General features: G+C 40.5%; 2 protein-coding genes, 1 long non-coding RNA gene and 1 other non-coding gene across 4 annotated transcripts; all 4 read left to right on the forward strand.

The window, feature by feature from the left end:
• Positions 1–790: 790 nt before the first annotated feature.
• Positions 791–3,940, forward strand: btg4 (B-cell translocation gene 4). The gene is made up of 4 exons (XM_061802881.1): positions 791–1,215; positions 1,587–1,724; positions 1,993–2,245; positions 3,482–3,940. Exons 1-4 carry the CDS (start codon positions 1,043–1,045, stop codon positions 3,683–3,685), a joined length of 768 nt encoding a protein of 255 aa, XP_061658865.1. The 5' UTR covers positions 791–1,042; the 3' UTR covers positions 3,686–3,940.
• A 4,079-nt stretch (positions 3,941–8,019) lies between these two features.
• On the forward strand, positions 8,020–12,670 carry LOC133492172 (heterogeneous nuclear ribonucleoprotein A/B-like). Its single transcript, XM_061804204.1, has 9 exons — positions 8,020–8,177; positions 9,102–9,293; positions 9,542–9,710; positions 9,790–9,948; positions 10,558–10,689; positions 10,770–10,890; positions 11,001–11,168; positions 12,084–12,165; positions 12,267–12,670. The coding sequence occupies exons 2-8, from the start codon at positions 9,127–9,129 to the stop codon at positions 12,149–12,151; spliced, it is 984 nt and encodes a 327-aa protein (XP_061660188.1). The 5' UTR covers positions 8,020–8,177; positions 9,102–9,126; the 3' UTR covers positions 12,152–12,165; positions 12,267–12,670.
• Positions 12,671–13,400: 730 nt separating this feature from the next.
• Positions 13,401–15,851, forward strand: LOC133492267 (uncharacterized). The gene is made up of 3 exons (XR_009792598.1): positions 13,401–13,654; positions 13,742–13,785; positions 15,688–15,851. It is a non-coding gene; the product is annotated as an uncharacterized LOC133492267 (long non-coding RNA).
• Positions 13,534–13,606, forward strand: trnav-cac (transfer RNA valine (anticodon CAC)). Its single transcript has one exon. It is a non-coding gene; the product is annotated as a tRNA-Val (tRNA).
• Positions 15,852–17,297: the final 1,446 nt, after the last annotated feature.

The raw sequence follows: 17,297 nt of genomic DNA on the forward strand, positions 1-17,297 counted from the left end.
CTTTGTGCTCGTTATAATTCGGGGAAGGGGTGGGGGGGTTGTGGTGGAGGTTTTGAATGCGGGGTTACTTTTCATCTCTTCTGAGAGTCAAAGATTGACTCAAATCCATGTACAATGAATAAAGAAATGAATGTAGTAATTTTTTCCCCCTTGTGTTGATGTATCAAAAAACTGAGGTCAAAATAGAAAATTGGATGGTTGAAGATACTCATACTGACTAATATAAATTTTAAATATGTTCAACTAATGCGGCGGCACGGTGGATCAGCTGGTAAAGCGTTAGCCTGACAGTTCTGAGGTCCTAGGTTCAATCCCGGACCCGCCTTTGTGGAGTTTGCGTGTTCTCCCCGTGCCTGTGTGGGTTTTCTCCGGTTGGGCACTCCGGTTTACCTCCCACATCCCAAAAATATGCAACATTAATTGGACACTAAATTGGTCCTAGGTGTGATTGTGAGCATGACTTGTCTGTCTTCACGTGCCTTGCAATTGGCTGGCGACCAGTTCGGGGTGTACCCCGCCTCCTGCCCGATGACAGTCGGAATAGGCTCCAGCACTCCCCGTGGCCCTTGTGAGGATAAGCGGCTAAGAAAATGGATGGATGATTAAATTGGATGATGAGGGGATCATGGGCGGTTTCTCTGTACGTGGTCATTGTCCTCGACCAGTTGGTGCCACAAAATTGCCAAGCTTGTCTGTACAAAAGCAACTAACAGAATAGAACCTGGAATCCAAGTTTGAACATTTCCTGCTTTTCAACCAATCAGACAATTAGCGCCACAGCTGCCAATGAAGTTAACTCTCTTCAGGTGTGCCGCAACCTTGTTAGTTAGGAACAAGAACGCTGACTTCGATGTGCCGATCCAACAGCAAATATGTTTGCTTAAGTTGTGTGATTCCTGTGTGTTGTTCTTTGTTTTACTTTTTGTCCTTGTAGGAGAAGCCTACGTTTTTTTTTTTTTTTTTTTTTTTTTAATCCCATCTCCATGTTTTAGTCCAGAAGCCGTCTTTGTCCTTTTGGGTGGTTTCATTTAAAAAGGACACAATGAAGGAGGAGATTGCTGCCACCGTGTTCTTCATGGGCCGCCTGGCCAAGCGCTACGGACGTCTGGACAACGTTGGCCACGAGCGCTTCGCCGCCGCCCTCACGTCCGCCTTGTTTGAAAGTTACAAGAACCACTGGCACCCGAACGTGCCCACCAAAGGACAGGCCTACAGGTACCCTTCTGTGCTAATTTTTTGGGGGGTGGGTTGTTAAGTCTTTCAACTTTGTAATAGGCTTTTTAATAAATGCATGTCTGAGAGTTCACTCAAAGTAGACAATCTTGGAGGCTTTTACTGTCGTCGAACTTTTGGCAACTTTAACTTTGTGAATATGTTGTTTCCATGTCACGTACATTAGAATGTTGCTATAGGCTGATTGGGTGTATGTGCTGATTTCAAATGTTTAAGCAGATGTCAATTTTAACTTGCCGGATGTTATACTAGCTATGCTCTCTATTTGTCTTTTTGTTTCATTGAATTTTTTTCATGCAATTAAAAAAAACTTCAATTGCAGAACATGCCCGTATTCATGTATTGTTTTCTAGGTGTCTTCGAATGAACAGGGTCCAACTACAGGATCCAGTCCTTCAGAAGGTGTGCGAGCGCAGCGGGGTGCGCTACGAGGACCTGGGCCTGCCTCAGGAGATCACAGTTTGGGTTGACCCAGGCGAGGTTTCGTGCAGGTTGGTGAACGTTCTCTCACTCTGTAATTTTTATTTTCCTCCATAAATCAATACTGTTGGTCCATCCCAGTGTGGGTGTTGTTTTAAAAAAAAAGTCTCATAAAATGGAACTAGTTGACACCAATAGTGTCAACATCTGTGCTGTTTTTAAGGTTTCCTAAAAAGTGGTGGTTTTGGAAAGGTTCCTTCTTGATTTCAGCGATACTCTGTAACATATGAAACTTACTCCTACCTGGTAACCTAACACTTGTAATTTCCCCTGTGACAGGTATGGCGAACATAGCGTCCCCTTCTGCATCTCCGTGCTGGACGGCACTCGGCAGGCCGACCGCCAGTTCTCCCGGCGGGTCCACGACGCTGTGGAGCGTGCCAGCTTGGACGTACCCTCGGAGAGCTCTTCAGATGACGACGACAAGGAGGAAGAAGATCGTGGTGTGGATGCCAGCTGTGGCAGTCAGTCCGTCCTTTGCGCCAAACCCAAAACCATCCCAACTGTTAGCAACCCCAACAGTGTCTACCGGGTAAGTTGACGGGGTAAAAATTAGTAGCGGTACTCAGTTGAACTCTTGGATCACAAAGAGTGAAATGTACCGTAATTCCCGGCCGACAGAGCGCACCTGGTTACAAGCCTCGCAGAGTACATTTGTAAAGGAAATACCATTTGGTACATACGCCGCAGCTGTGTAAAAGCCGCAAGTGCCCATTTTGAAACACGACATATTTACAAAGAAAGACGGTACACAGTTTACTGCTAGCGCTAATGGTAACAGGGCTGGTTAAAATAAAACTTACTGGTAAATATCACTGAGGCACAGCGCTAGTGTAGTGCTAAAAGGGCCGGTAGAAGTCACTTCCTCTGCACAGATATTCGACCGGTCTCATTCTTACCTTTTCCGCTTTCGGCAGTTAAGAAAAAAAAAAAATGCACAATTTAACTGCATCACCGCATAACCCGCAGGGTTGAAACAGTGTGAAAAGAGTCGCGGCTTGTAGACCAGAAATTACGGTACAAATGATTTTTACCGTTGCTTGTATACGGTGAACACTTATTGCAGGGCTTGCGGTCCAGACTCGCCCACTGTTGGTGGAGAATCTGCAGCATTATGACCATAAAACCTTTTTGAATAAAATGCACATCACATTGAACTCTTTTGTCTCAAGGACCAAAATTTAGCATTAGGTGATTTCTCACTTTTGGCGTCAATCTCATTGCAATAAACTAATAATGGAGGAATCCTTTTATCAAATTGTCTGGGGGAAAAAAATAGCTACATGACAGACTTGGGTCAGCAATGATCACTGTCATGTCTGTTTTGGAAAAACTAGTATTTAATTTCTTTTTTTTTTTTTTCCTCCTCCCAAGAAGGGTTAAGAAATCAGGCAATTAAGGTGTTTTGATGAAAGTAAATATCTGCCACTAGGATTTGGATTAACTGAAAATTTAGTTGTTTTTTTTTTGACTACATTATTTCAAAGTGATTACATTTTCAATAGCTGTATTTCAGTTTAACTTTTCAATGTAAACAAATTCGGCATTAAAAAAAAAAAAAAATTCAAAATTCCAACGCAATATTTCCAGTCTCCTGAGATTCAACTGGCTAAATTCAGGGTAAAACGGGCAGGGTTACTTCAGGTCAGAACCCAACACCCAGCCAATCCACTTACTCTTTCTTAGTCACATGACATCACAGACTGCACCATCCTTGAGTTTGGAAAAATATCCTCATGGATTTAGAATTATTATTATTAATCCACAGTTCAGCGAGTTTGCTCCAGGCGCCCCCCAGACTTGGCTCACCTACCCCAAGAGGAAGCTCATCAGCGGGGACTCCTTCCTGCCGCCTTCTATGGCGCAGCAGCAGCTGTTGGGCTCCAAAGCTTTCGGTTCCTACCGGGCAACGTTCACCTTCACTGGGCCTCGTGTGGACAAGTACCACTGGGTCAGCCATTCCCGCTCCTAGAACCTTTTTGGATCCCTACCAATACCTGGAAGGGCAAAAAAAAAAAAGTCTCGAGTGCATTTTCTGCATTTTTCACGGATGTTTTTTTTCTGTATGGTTTAAAATTGGATTTTTGTGTTGCTTTTTAATGTCTTGACACATTCAAGCACTTTTAAGTAATTCTACCTGTTAATGTTTTTAAACTTCAGCAACTGAGAATAAAGTAACATTGAGAACTGTCGGTGAAAAGAAATAAACTTCTATTTCAGCTCCAAAGTGTTTTTTTTTTTTTTTTTCCCCCCTCCCATTTTTACTTTAACATTTTCTTCAGGTTTAAGTGACTGTTGGGCTCTGATCTACATGACTAGTGTAGAAATTCATCTTGTAGAAAATTACCAAGTTGTGCAAATGTAAAAACATTGTAGGGAGGAATTATGGCTTGTCAGGCTTTGTCTTGTACGGTCTATCGTTGAATTAACCTGGTCATTTTTTTACTGAGCAACTTGACCAGTAACTGTATATGATGATTCCATTTATTTTTAAATTCTGTAGTTTATACAGTAACCATGGTGAACTGCAAAGCTGCTCGTAAGATTTGCACCTAACTCAACCATTTATCTGCTCTTCAAGGAGAGATGTTCGATTTGTTGAGAAGAAGGCTTCAGTCTGGCCAAGAAAGTCCAGCAAACGCCAGGACACTTTCCTGGAGTTCGTTCAGCTGCGGGGGTGGCTTGCCACCAGTCCGGCGCTTGCTCGGGAATGGCAGCGAGCGGCTGTGAGTGCATCTTCACGCGCAGTTTGCCGAAGACCTTTGGAGGATGGCCTGGCGTCAAGAAGGGCAGCAAAGGAGCCGCTTCTCTCCCAGAAAAACATCAGGGACAGACTGATATTCTGCAAAAGGTACAGGGGTCGGACTGCTGAGGACAGGTAAAGTCATCTGCGATGAATCCCCTTTCTGAACATTTGGGGGATCTGGAGAAGAAAAGGTGAGCACTATCATCTGTGGGGTTGCTTTTTAGCTAAGGGACTGGGCTCACTTGCTGCTTCTTCTTTTCCTTTCGGCTTGTCCCGTCAGGGGTCGCCACAGCGTGTCATCTTTTGCCATCTTAGCCTATCTCCTGCATCTTCCTCTCTAACCCAACTGCCCTCATGTCTTCCCTCACCACATCCATAAACCTTCTCTTTGGTCTTCCTCTCGCTTTTTTCCCTGGGAGCTCCATCCTCAGCATCCTTCTACCAATATACTCACTCTCTCGCCTCTGAACATGTCCAAACCATCGAAGTCTGCTCTCTCGAATCTTGTCTCCAAAACATCCAGCTTTGGCTGTCCCTCGAATGAGCTCATTTCTAATCCTATCCAACCTGCTCACTCCGAGCGAGAACCTCAACATCTTCATTTCTGCCACCTCCAGTTCAGATTCCTGTTGTTTCTTCAGTGCCACCGTCTCTAATCCGTACATCATGGCCGGCCTCACCACTGTTTTGTAAACTTTGCCCTTCATCGTAGCAGAGACTCTTCTGTCACATAACACACCAGACACCTTCCGCCATCTGTTCCAACCTGCTTGGACCCGTTTCTTCACTTCCTTACCACACTCACCATTGCTCTGGATTGTTGACCCCAAGTATTTGAAGTCGTCCACCCTCGCTATCTCTTCTCCCTGTAGCCTCACTCTTCCCCCTCCACTTTTCTCATTCATGCACATATACTCTGTTTTACTTCGGCTAATCTTCATTCCTCTCCTTTCCAGTGCATGTCTCCATCTTTCTAATTGTTCCTCTGCATGCTCCCTGCTTTCACTGCATATGACAATATCATCTGCGAACATCATGGTCCAAGGGGATCCCAGTCTAACCTCATCTGTCAGCGTATCCATTACCACTGCAAACAGGAAGGGGCTCAGAGCTGATCCCTGATGCAGTCCCACCTCCACCTTAAATTCCTCTGTCACACCTAAGGCACACCTCACCATTGTTCTCCTGCCATCATACATGTCCTGTACTATTTTAACATCTCTGCCACACCAGACTTACGCATGCAGTACCACAGTTCCTCTCTTGGTACTCTGTCATAGGCCTTCTCTAGATCCACAAAGACACAATGTAGCTCCTTCTGACCTTCTCTGTACTTTTCCATGAGCATCCTCAAGGCAAATAATGCATCTGTGGTACTCTTTCTAGGCATGAAACCATACTGTTGCTCGCAGATACTTACTTCTGTCCTGAGTCTAGCCTCCACTACGCTTTCCCATAACTTCATTGTGTGGCTCATCAACTTTATTCCTCTATAGTTCCCACAGCTCTGAACATCCCCTTTGTTCTTAAAAATGGGAACTAGAACACTTTTCTGGGCTCACTTGCAATTTTGCTTAAAAACAGCCTTGATTAAAGAATGGTCCTCAGAGAGCAACTTCCACTAATAGTTTGGTGATGGACAATGGAGCTTTCCGATGGCAATCTTAAGCTCCGCCTCCCTTAGCCATGTCCCACAAGCTTCCAAAATGGCGATTGAACAGAACATGTTTGAAGTCGATTGTCGCGTATTCCAGATCATGTTTTTTGACAAATGCATAAGACTTGTCCAGGAGAGTTCTGCAGAGAGGTCTCAACTAGTTCACGCAAGGATATGTACACGGAATTAAGATTTTGGACGGAGCGGAACGCGATGTCAGAGTTACAGCGAATTGTTGGCGATCGACTCGAAAGTTTGACGCCTCACAAACTTCATTTTGAAATCCAACTGGATAAAATTGTGGAATTGTACTGCGCGTGTAAAGCAGGGTGAGTACATTTTACTTGGAAAGATCACGAGTAATATTGTAGTCTTTACAAGTGATTGGGTGTATTTGACTTGACTTGTAATGGAACCCAGAGCTCTGTCTTAAAAGTTTGATGTGATACAAATAGACAAGTAGACATAAAACATGACACTCTTCATTCAGCAGGTCAGTGATATGCTGACAAAGTGAAAGTTGTTCTCCTGCAATGTATAAAGCACTGATAATCAATCAAACTCAGAGAAGTTACTTCTCCCCTACCTTTGAACATACAGCCTTGTTTGTTGATATTGTCCACATTTAGTTGTACGTGCGCTCTTCCGTGAGCCTTAATCCATCGAAGACACTTCGTCAACTGTCTTTTAGGCTTTGGAAAATGAATCAACCGGGCCCCTTGCAGGGTATCTTTCATCAGAATTGCACGATCCCCAAGAATGTAACATGAACTTTTCCAAGCGCAGGCTACTGACAACCAGCATTGCTTGTGGGACAATATGGCAAGAGGGGTGTGCCAAGACAACGCGGGTATCTGATTGGTTATTATTGTACGCGTGATTGACAGGTTGGAAAGGTCCTTTTCCAGCCTGATGGCGAACCTTGCCGAAAGGCAAAAGTCATAACTATGTGGCTCAGAGAGGAAAAACATTTTGGGTCAATGTTCCAGGAAACTGCCCAGGCCTTCTTCCCATTGAGGATTTATCAACCTCAAGAGGTAGGTGGACAAATAAAAACAAATTGTCAAATTCCAAGTATTAAATATGCAATAATTAGCTCCCATCACTCAAGATGTGGCCCAGAATTTTATTCAAAGCATGCCAGGGAGAATTCCAAAGGCTTTGTAAAAAGAAGGGTCAACACTGCAAATGTTGACGCTTTACATAAATTTTAAAGGCCTGTGAAATTTGTGTAATTATACTTAAGCACATCATAGTAACATCTCACAAAAAAACAACTCTAAAATCCAATGCAGTAAACTTTGTGAAAACCAATACTTGTCATTCTCAAAACTTGTTCACGACTGTTGTTACTAGTCGGACAAAAGGTACGAGTGGGGCAAAAAAAAAAAAAAGTGCACTAGTTCACAAGTGCAACCTACCAGTGACAAAATTAAACTGGTTCAAATCTGGTGCTAGTAAGGTTTTCCAAACGCAGTTAGGTGTTGGTGTCCTTGCCTCGCTGTCCTACTCGTGTGCAGAAATACTCGGCAGTAGCTGGGGGGGCGTTACTAGTGACACAGTCGTTCTACTAGTGCGCTGATTTGACTTACAGTTGAGGACAGTGTATTGCACTAATTCACAGATCTTTAAGCTTTATAACAAGGATTACCAATGCGTAAACGGCCTTGTGGAAAGCTTTTATTTGATATCCCTGAAGTTGAGTTTCCGGTACTAGTATGTACTTTGTCCTGACTAGTAGGACAACAAAGTTAGTAGTGAACTGGATGTCCAAGTTATCAAAGCAAGGCTCAAGCGACTTGCCACTCGATGCGGCTAACATAAGAAGGACACTCGGTCGCCATAATGGCGTCACAGCAGCCTGTCCAGCATCTAGCCAATGGCGAAGCGGCATTATTGGCGCGCGGCACCCCACTGGCCAATCCGGAGGAAGGTTTTTGGAAAGTGCAGCGGCGCGAGCTCACATCCGGTCATATATAAACTGCCACGAGTTAGCGGCGAATTCGGAGTGTCCATTTTGAGCTGCGTTCCGGCTTCTCCCTCTGTTTTCCCCTTCTTAAAGTAAGATTGTTTTGCTCGTGTTTTGGTCTATTTCAGTTCACGTTTTTAATAATTTGTGCAATTACGCATAGGCGTGCGAGTATTTCCACTCCAACGTCAGTTTTACCGTGCTGTAGTAACATTTTCCGGAGGAGTGGTAAGACGATGCTATCTGAAGCTAGGTGGCTAACAGTGAGGCTCTTGTTACCTTTGGCGAATGAATGATTAGACCGCACTCGAGTTGCAATTTTCACCTACATGCCCGTCTAACTCGATCCCGTTGTGATTTAAAGTTATTTTGGTGCGAGGTATGCGTTGTTTTGCTTTGCTTTCGGGTGGTCTTACGCCGCCTGGGCCTTGCCCGTTTTGTCGAGCGCAGTTCGTTAGCACGGCTCGTTAGCAACCAGCTTATTGTTACCAAACATTTTGCGTCGTCGCAAAGTGAATCCGCGGCCGATTCAGCATCCGTTATCCAGCTTTTATTTAAACATCGAACGTTTTGTCATTTTTAAATTGAACCGCTAATTGAGATGAATGCGCATGTTTTGTTTGGTTAAGTTCAAAGTGTGCATTAATTTGAATAGGAAGCGCCCCCCCTCAACTGTTAAATCGTTGTTATTCAATTATACCTCAACCATCTTTGAAGAAGCTCTTTAATCCCCGTAAAGTAGTGGGAACGCGATGGAGTCCTAAAATGACGATGCGCAAAGATTGTGGGTCATCAAAAATTGACTGAATACAATAATTTTGTTGTTGTTGTTTTTAACTTAAAAATATGCAGCTCTAAATTCAACCCCTGGAGAGTAAAAATTTGACGGGTGGGGGGGGGATTATTTGACCCCACAATCTGTGTAAACAATTGAATAATCACTAGTCACTGTTTATAAACATTCGGTAATGACAACCCTGTTTATTTACTTACTTTCTCTCCAACTCCCAACCCAGGCTAAGTTAACAATACACCCCCGCAATGGCTGACGCTGACATGCTGCTCATGGAGACTTCTGAGCAGAACGGCGACGAGGACCAGAACGGCGCCACGGCCGAGGCTGAGGCCGAGCTGATGGCCGACGACGAGAGCCAGGGCGCCGATGACGGTGGAAAGATCGACGCCAGCAAAAGCGAAGAGGATGCCGGGTGAGTGCGCCCGAATTGGTGTAGCGGTTTGAGCGGGGAACCTAACTGATCCAAATATCAACAACAGTGAAACTCTACCTCTAATAAAGTTATGAAAAGTTAAACAAATAGTTCCTTGAAGTTTATCAAGTTTAAGTTGTCTTATCAGGAGACATCGGCTAGAAAAAAAAGGTAATGCTGATATGTCAAAATGCGGAATTCCTACTACAAATGACCATTGGAAGTAACAGGTCCCTCCCTTTCCCTAGCAAAATGTTTGTGGGTGGCCTGAGCTGGGAGACTAACAAGAAAGACCTCAAGGATTACTTCAGCAAGTTTGGTGAGGTATCAGACTGCACCATCAAAATCGACACGGCCAGCGGACGCTCGCGGGGCTTCGGCTTCGTGCTCTTCAAAGATGCTGCCAGTGTGGACAAAGTGGGTCGCCGTATATAGCGCGAGTCATTGCTGGCACCTCGGCGCTGACTTTTTTTTTTTTTTTTTTGGGCCATTTCAGGTGCTGCAGCAGAGCCAGCACAAACTAGACGGCCGCCAGATCGACCCCAAGCGGGCCCTGGCCATGAAGAAGGAGCCCGTCAAGAAGATCTTTGTCGGCGGCTTGAATCCGGAGGCCACCGAGGAAAGCATCAGGGAATACTTTGGAACCTTTGGAGAGGTTAGGAGATTGACAGCTTGTCTTTTTAAGCGGGGATATTTACAGTCTGGTCATGGTCTGTTTTTTTTTTTTTTTTTGGGTGTTTATTTTTTTATTTTTTTTTGTAGTCTTGCTTGAAATGTATTTTTTTTTATTATTTTTAATTTTTGTAATTTTTTTCATTTTAATCATAGCTTTAAAAAAAATAATAAAATAGTGATTTATTACTTCGTTGTATTTATATTGGACAGCATGAGGGGAAGTTTAAAGCTCTTTTGATATCAAATTTAACCAGGACTCAAAAATCAACGGGTCAGGTGTCAACAAGTTAAAATTCAGTTTTTTTTGGGGTGTTGCTGTACTTAGCCGACATTGTTAATACAACAAGCTGCCAGCAGTTTCTGGATCTTTCCACAGCTTGTTTCAAAATAATATATCAGAGCTTTAAAATGGAAACAGTGTTGCAGGCTCTGTGGTTGTTTTACATTATCCATAAAACTGCAAATGTTTTTTTTTTTTGGGGGGGGGTTGTGGGTGTCATTTTAATAAATGGGCAATTAAATTTAAAAACTTTTGGATACGTTGACATTTAAAAAATGAAGACACAGATATGAGATTTTTTTCTTTCAGATTGAAACCATCGAGCTCCCCCTAGACCCCAAATCAAAGAAGAGGAGGGGGTTCATCTTCATCACATACAAAGAGGAAGCCAGTGTCAAAAAATGCTTGGAGAAGAAGTACCACAACATTGAGGGCGGAAGGGCAAGTTGACTTTTTCAACTAAGTAGCTCTCTCGTCTCGACGTCTTCAACATGGATATTTTGTTCTTTGTCGCCGAGCAGTGCGAGCTGAAGATCGCCCAACCGAAGGAGGTTTACCAGCAGCAGCAGCAACAGCAACAATACGGCGGAGGGCGCGGCGGCGGCGGCTACGGCAGCCGAGGGGGTCGAGCCCGGGGAGGAGGTCGGGCATCATCCTAGTGTTTCGACATTGATACTTCAGTCCGAAGAGTCCTGCCAGCGGGTTGGTTGCTTCTGCTCCGTACGTAATGGAGTGCGCGCGCTTGTTGTCAGGTCAGAGCCAGAGCTGGAACCAGGGCGGCGGCGGCGGTGGGGGCTATGGCAGCTACCAGGGATACAGCAGCCAAGGCTACGGTGGCTACAGTGGCTACGGCAGCTACGGTAGTTACGGCTACGACTACCCCTCCGGCGGCTACTATGGATACCCTGGCTATGACTACAGTAAGTAAAACCGAATTTTTATTTTGTTTGGAGCCATCTAGTTAAAAAAAAAAAATAAAAAATAGGTAATGGCTTCTAGTAGGTTTCTTACTTTTGATTTGAATTTTATAATTAACTTGTAAAACTTAAATCTGTATTCAAAATATTTTGTAAAATTTATTTTTTGTTTTGGTAGATTGTGTTCAACTTTTGTACTAAAATTGTACTTTTGAAATGTTATGAATTATTAGTAAGAAAACAATTGTTTGCTCATTTTTAAGGTTTTAGTTCTTTAAAATCTAGTTCCCCCCTGACAATTTAAAACATTTTTAGCTTTAGCATATTTTTAATTTGCAACATTTTTTTTAAGTTTGTTGACAATCATATCTAACTTATTTTAAGTGTGATGTCTGTACTTTGCTTTTCATACATTTGTTACCTGTTTAAAAAAAAAACATAGATTAGCTAAAGTAAAACAGAATATATGTGCGTGAATCCGAGAAGCATAGAGGGAAGTGTGAGGCTACAGGGAGAAGAGATGGCAAGGGTGGATGACTTCAAATACTTGAGGTCAAGAATACAAAGCAATGGAAGTAAAGAAACTGGTCCAAGCGGGGTGGAACAGTTAGAGCCGAGAGACTGAGGAAATTGGTAGGGAGGTGCTGAGGATGGAGCTACCAGCGAAGAGAATGAGAGGAAGACCAAAGAAAAGGTTGGTGGATGTTGTGAGCGAGGACAGAGGAGGATGCACGAGGTAGGCTTAGATGGAAAAAGATGACACTGTGGCGACCCCGTACAGGACAAGCCAAAAGGAAAAGAAGTTGATTCAGTAGTGGCACTACTCGTATCCACTTGTTTGTTGTGAGAAGTGCAGCCGGTCCTACTTGCATTTTGTGTAAGTGATGTGTCTGTGTGTGTGTGACTGTGTGATGCCAGGCCAGGCCAGCGCCAGTTATGGCAAGGCACCCAGACGGGGCCACCAGAGCTCCTACAAGCCATACTGATGCTCATGGTTGAGGTACGTCATTTGCCAACCTAGAGTTTTTTTTTTTTGTTTGTTTGTTTGTTTGTTCACCACCCCCACCCCCATGCTTTAGTTGTTGTTTTTTGATCCTGCAGGTTCCAGCAAAACACCCGACTGGACTGACGTGACTCCTTTTATGACAGAAGACCATTTGTACAGAAAACATCAAATGTAACTTTTCCATGTTTTTTTTTTTTTTTTTTTTTAATTGTATGCTTTTTTTTTAGGGTTTGTTTTCCCCCCTTTGTGTTTTCTTTTTTTTTTTTTTTTTTCCCCAACATTTCCATTGAAAGGAAGTGTAATTTTACTGTACTTTTTGGTACCTGTTTTGATTCTAATGTATTGTAAGGGTATTTTACATGTCGGCTGGCTTTACAGGTTGGATGTCTTGGCGCTGTAAAGGAGCTTTTTTGACAAATAAAAAAGAAAAAAAGAAATTCACAAAGATAGTATCCTTTTCAATTCTGTATTGGGAAAATAAAACTCTGCTGAACGCGCACTGTCATTTGGTTTTATGTTAGTTATATGTGGGATGCTTTTGTTTTGTGGCTGTTCTGTAGCCCCGTTTTTCGTATACATGAAGCAAAATTGATAACATTTTCTAATATTTACCAAAAATCGTAGTTGCTGTACTGTAGAAGAAAATAAGTCAAAATTTCGTCTTCAATATTTTATGTTCAGGTATACAGATTGTGGGACAGTTTACTGTGGCTGTGATTGATTTTAAGTTTTACTATTTCATTTCAAATTGTTCTAATGTAATACAAAAAAATTTGGCCTTTTGTTCTTGACGTATGTACTTAATGAAGTTATCATAACTGATCTTTTGTTACTTTATGAGAGAAGATTCACGTCGTCGGACGTGGTATTTTTGATTACCGCTTTTAGACAAGTTGTTCGAGTTTGGTGCACAAAACTTAAAATCCTCGAGCGACTCCCTGGTGGGAGATAAAAGAAAAACAATTCTGGCTTGCTGTGGAAAAAAAAAACGGATGTTTATTCCTGATTATTTTCTGTTTAAAAAAACATGCTAAATTTTATATTTTAGGTGTCAGTGGCCCTTTAAACCGGCGATCAACTACATTAGGCTGTCAAATTATGGCAAATCATTCTGGATTGCAGTAATGCGTCGTGTTTCCAGTAGGCAGCAGTAGAGCGCAGAACAACCATGTTTAACCTTGGAGCGAACGAACAAGCAAATACACTACTGTAATCCTGAAATACAAAATGGTGTCCATTAGGTGCTAACGAATTTTTGAGTTTATCCGTGTGTATTACGATGGGTTAGGGTTAGGTTTACGTCGTTCACGTCGTATATGCTGCATATATAAATATCTTTAAATATCACGGCTGCCGTTGTGGGTTTCCGTAGTGTAGTGGTTATCACGTTCGCCTCACACGCGAAAGGTCCCCGGTTCGAAACCGGGCGGAAACATCCCCTCCTTTTCTGAACAGGGAATGCATTGGAAAAAAAGTTCCATAGGTAAAGTATAACTTTTCATTGCATTAATTAATTTGCTCCAATGTTGGTGACTACAAATTATACATATACTTCATTTTTTATCTATAGGTTCCAGCACTCCCGCTTGTGAGGATCACCAGTTCAAGTAATGGGTGTGTATTTACATATATATATATATATATATATATATATATATATATATAGAGAGAGAGAGAGAGAGAGAGAGAGAGAGAGAGAGAGATTATTAAATTACATTGTTAAATTAGACAAATTTGCACCATAAGGTATTAATAAAATATTTTTAATTATGGTTTGAAAATGTCAAGTATGGATATTTTTGATTGTTATAAAATATTTATATAAATAAAAATAAATATATAATAATATATATAATTAATATATATATTATATATATATATATATATATATATAAATAATAATAAATATATTTATATAAATATAAAATAAAACATTTGAATATTATCGACAGGATTTTAGAAATGATTTTCTCGATGTTTTTAAAATATAAATTATAATAATAATAAAACACTCACTTTAAAAACTGTTAATTGTTAAGTTGGACAAATTTGCACTAAAAGATACAAAATATTATTAATGATGGTTTGAAAATCTCGACAGTATGAATATTTTTAATTGTTGAAAATGATTCATAAATAATACAAAATAAAATATTTATCTAAATAAAATAAAACATTTGAAATGTATAGTCACTGTTTTAGAAATTATTTTCTAGATGTTTTTTAAAATATACTGTAAATCACAATAATAAAACACAAAAAATGATTAATAAATAATACAAAATAAAATATTCAAATAAATAGAAAATAAAACATTTGAAAATTATTGACACTATTTTAGAAATTGACAGATTATTAAATTACATTGTTAAATTAGACAAATTTGCACCATAAGGTATTAATAAAATATTTTTAATTATGGTTTGAAAATGTCAAGTATGGATATTTTTGATTGTTATAAAATATTTATATAAATAAAAATAAATATATAATAATATATATAATTAATATATATATATTATATATATATATATATATATAAAGAATAATAAATATATTTATATAAATATAAAATAAAACATTTGAATATTATCGACAGGATTTTAGAAATGATTTTCTCGATGTTTTTAAAATATAAATTATAATAATAATAAAACACTCACTTTAAAAACTGTTAATTGTTAAGTTGGACAAATTTGCACTAAAAGATACAAAATATTATTAATGATGGTTTGAAAATCTCGACAGTATGAATATTTTTAATTGTTGAAAATGATTCATAAATAATACAAAATAAAATATTTATCTAAATAAAATAAAACATTTGAAATGTATAGTCACTGTTTTAGAAATTATTTTCTAGATGTTTTTTAAAATATACTGTAAATCACAATAATAAAACACAAAAAATGATTAATAAATAATACAAAATAAAATATTCAAATAAATAGAAAATAAAACATTTGAAAATTATTGACACTATTTTAGAAATTGTTTTCTAGATGTTTTTAAAATATATTATCATATAATAATAAAACTAATTTTAAAACTATAGTTTTGTTAAAACATACTTTATTTGTTTTTGAAAAAGTACAATGTATACAGCCACAAAGTCTTCACAATCTTCTAATGTAAGTTTATATATTACTATAATATTATTATGATATAATTCAGATATTGTATGAAAATGTATTTTTCCCCCCAAAGACAATCTGGTTATAAATGATATCCAACAACATGCATTTAAAAAGAACGGGATAGTAGAAGATGAGCACATTTTGGTGCAAATCCATCACGGAGATTTTTGAACGCGCAAAGCAACATTGTACGTACGACAGTTATGACATATTTTAATGTCCAAAATGTTAAAATGTCTCCCTGCTACATCTCAGGAATGGGAGCCAGTCTTGGAGTCTTTAACGTTCTGGACTGCCTTCGTGCCGTCCTCAGCGACCCGGCGGCACCTCTGGAGGGATGATTCTTGTCCTCTTTAACTTTCCTGTCCCCCCTGCACAGGTCCACGTGGTACGTTCCGCGGAGAAGGCGAGCCGCAGTCAGGAAAGGGTCGGCCGACCCCCTGTGCTCTTCGGGGGTTCCGGGTGGGAGTCCTGTCCTTGTGGGGGTCTTGGTGGTTTCTGATTCAGCGCCGGCCTCCATTTTTTTCTCCCTTCACCTGCACACAAATGGCAAGTTGTGAAGCATATGCATTAAAATGATAACCATAGTCGTAGTAAAAAAAAAAATGTATTGTTTACCGAATGGTCAGCGGGAAATGTACGTCTCTTCCCCTGTCCTGAAATTCTTTGCTATATATTTGTCTTTTGGCTCCGCCCTCCATCCTCCTGCTCTCTCCACAAACACAACACATTTACAGATTAACCATTTTGGGGACGTTTTATAACGGTTCCTCTGTGCTATTATTCATCATTTAAATCAAAAGCTTCTACTGCAGTTGGACACGCACAAATTTACATATTTGCATGTTTTTGGCGACTATCTTATTTATCAACCTATCTGCTTAGACCGAAGACATGTATAATGAAAAGATATTTCTTTGACACCGTCTCGTGGCATCTGGTGCCAAAGAACTGGGGGGAATAGCTGTATTTCGTCCGGACATAGCCATGTCTAATTCAAGAATGGGGCTTTTGCCATCTTGCTGAATGGATGGGCAATCCTCAACCTTTTTAGGTGGCGTCAATTACAAGTCATCGTCCGTGTGTGCGTGTGTTTCTGCTTCGTTTTTAATTACCGGAACGAACCAAGAGTTGGAATCGGAATCAGGTTTAATGGCAAAATATGTAACAACGCACGAGGCAGTCGGTGCCGCCCTGGTATGAAATTTATGATGATTATGGAGAAGAACAAACCAACTAATGAGAATGATAGACATTTGATTAATGTGAAACTCTTTCTTAGAAGGGTCACACTTGTGTAAAGATGCAGAGTCTCCAAGCTCATTTCTGCTAGCCAAAATGATATGGCGGCACCGTGGCTCAGCTGGTAAAGCTTTGACCTCTCAAACATTAATTGGACACTCTAAATTATTAATTGGACACTCTAAATTGCCCGTAGGTGTAATTGTGAGCACGGCTGTTTGTCTCCATGTGCCCTGCGATTGGCCGGCAACCAGTTTAGGGTGTACCCCTGCCTCCTGCCCGGTGACAGCTGGGATTGGCTCCAGCGCTCCCCGTGACCCGTGTGAGGATAAGCGGCAAAGAAAATGGATGGATGGATGGATATGGTTTGTTATGACATTTTGATTTTGAGATAGATCTTGTCTGGTAAGTGACAGTTTTACAGTGAACCTCTAAGACCCATAAACAGCTTGTAGCAAGCACACTGGGCCTCTAATTTGAAAAACTGTGCAAGTGAAAGGGTTACAACAGGCGCGAAGGAATACATACATACGTGGCAAAAATTAATTACTCGTGAAACGTTGGGGCACTGATGACATGGTTGGACCTGTTCCGGCGTTACTTCTAATCATGAATCTTTTGACTACATGTTGATGACAAACACTTTAATGACATGTCCAATGTTAAATAAAAAAAATAAATCATAAAGATTTTTATTTTGTCGTGAGTATTTTTATTCATCTATTTCTGATATTGAGGAAGCACATT

The sequence above is a fragment of the Syngnathoides biaculeatus genome, chromosome 18, assembly GCF_019802595.1.
Source record: "Syngnathoides biaculeatus isolate LvHL_M chromosome 18, ASM1980259v1, whole genome shotgun sequence".
In the NCBI taxonomy this organism is placed as follows: domain Eukaryota; kingdom Metazoa; phylum Chordata; class Actinopteri; order Syngnathiformes; family Syngnathidae; genus Syngnathoides; species Syngnathoides biaculeatus.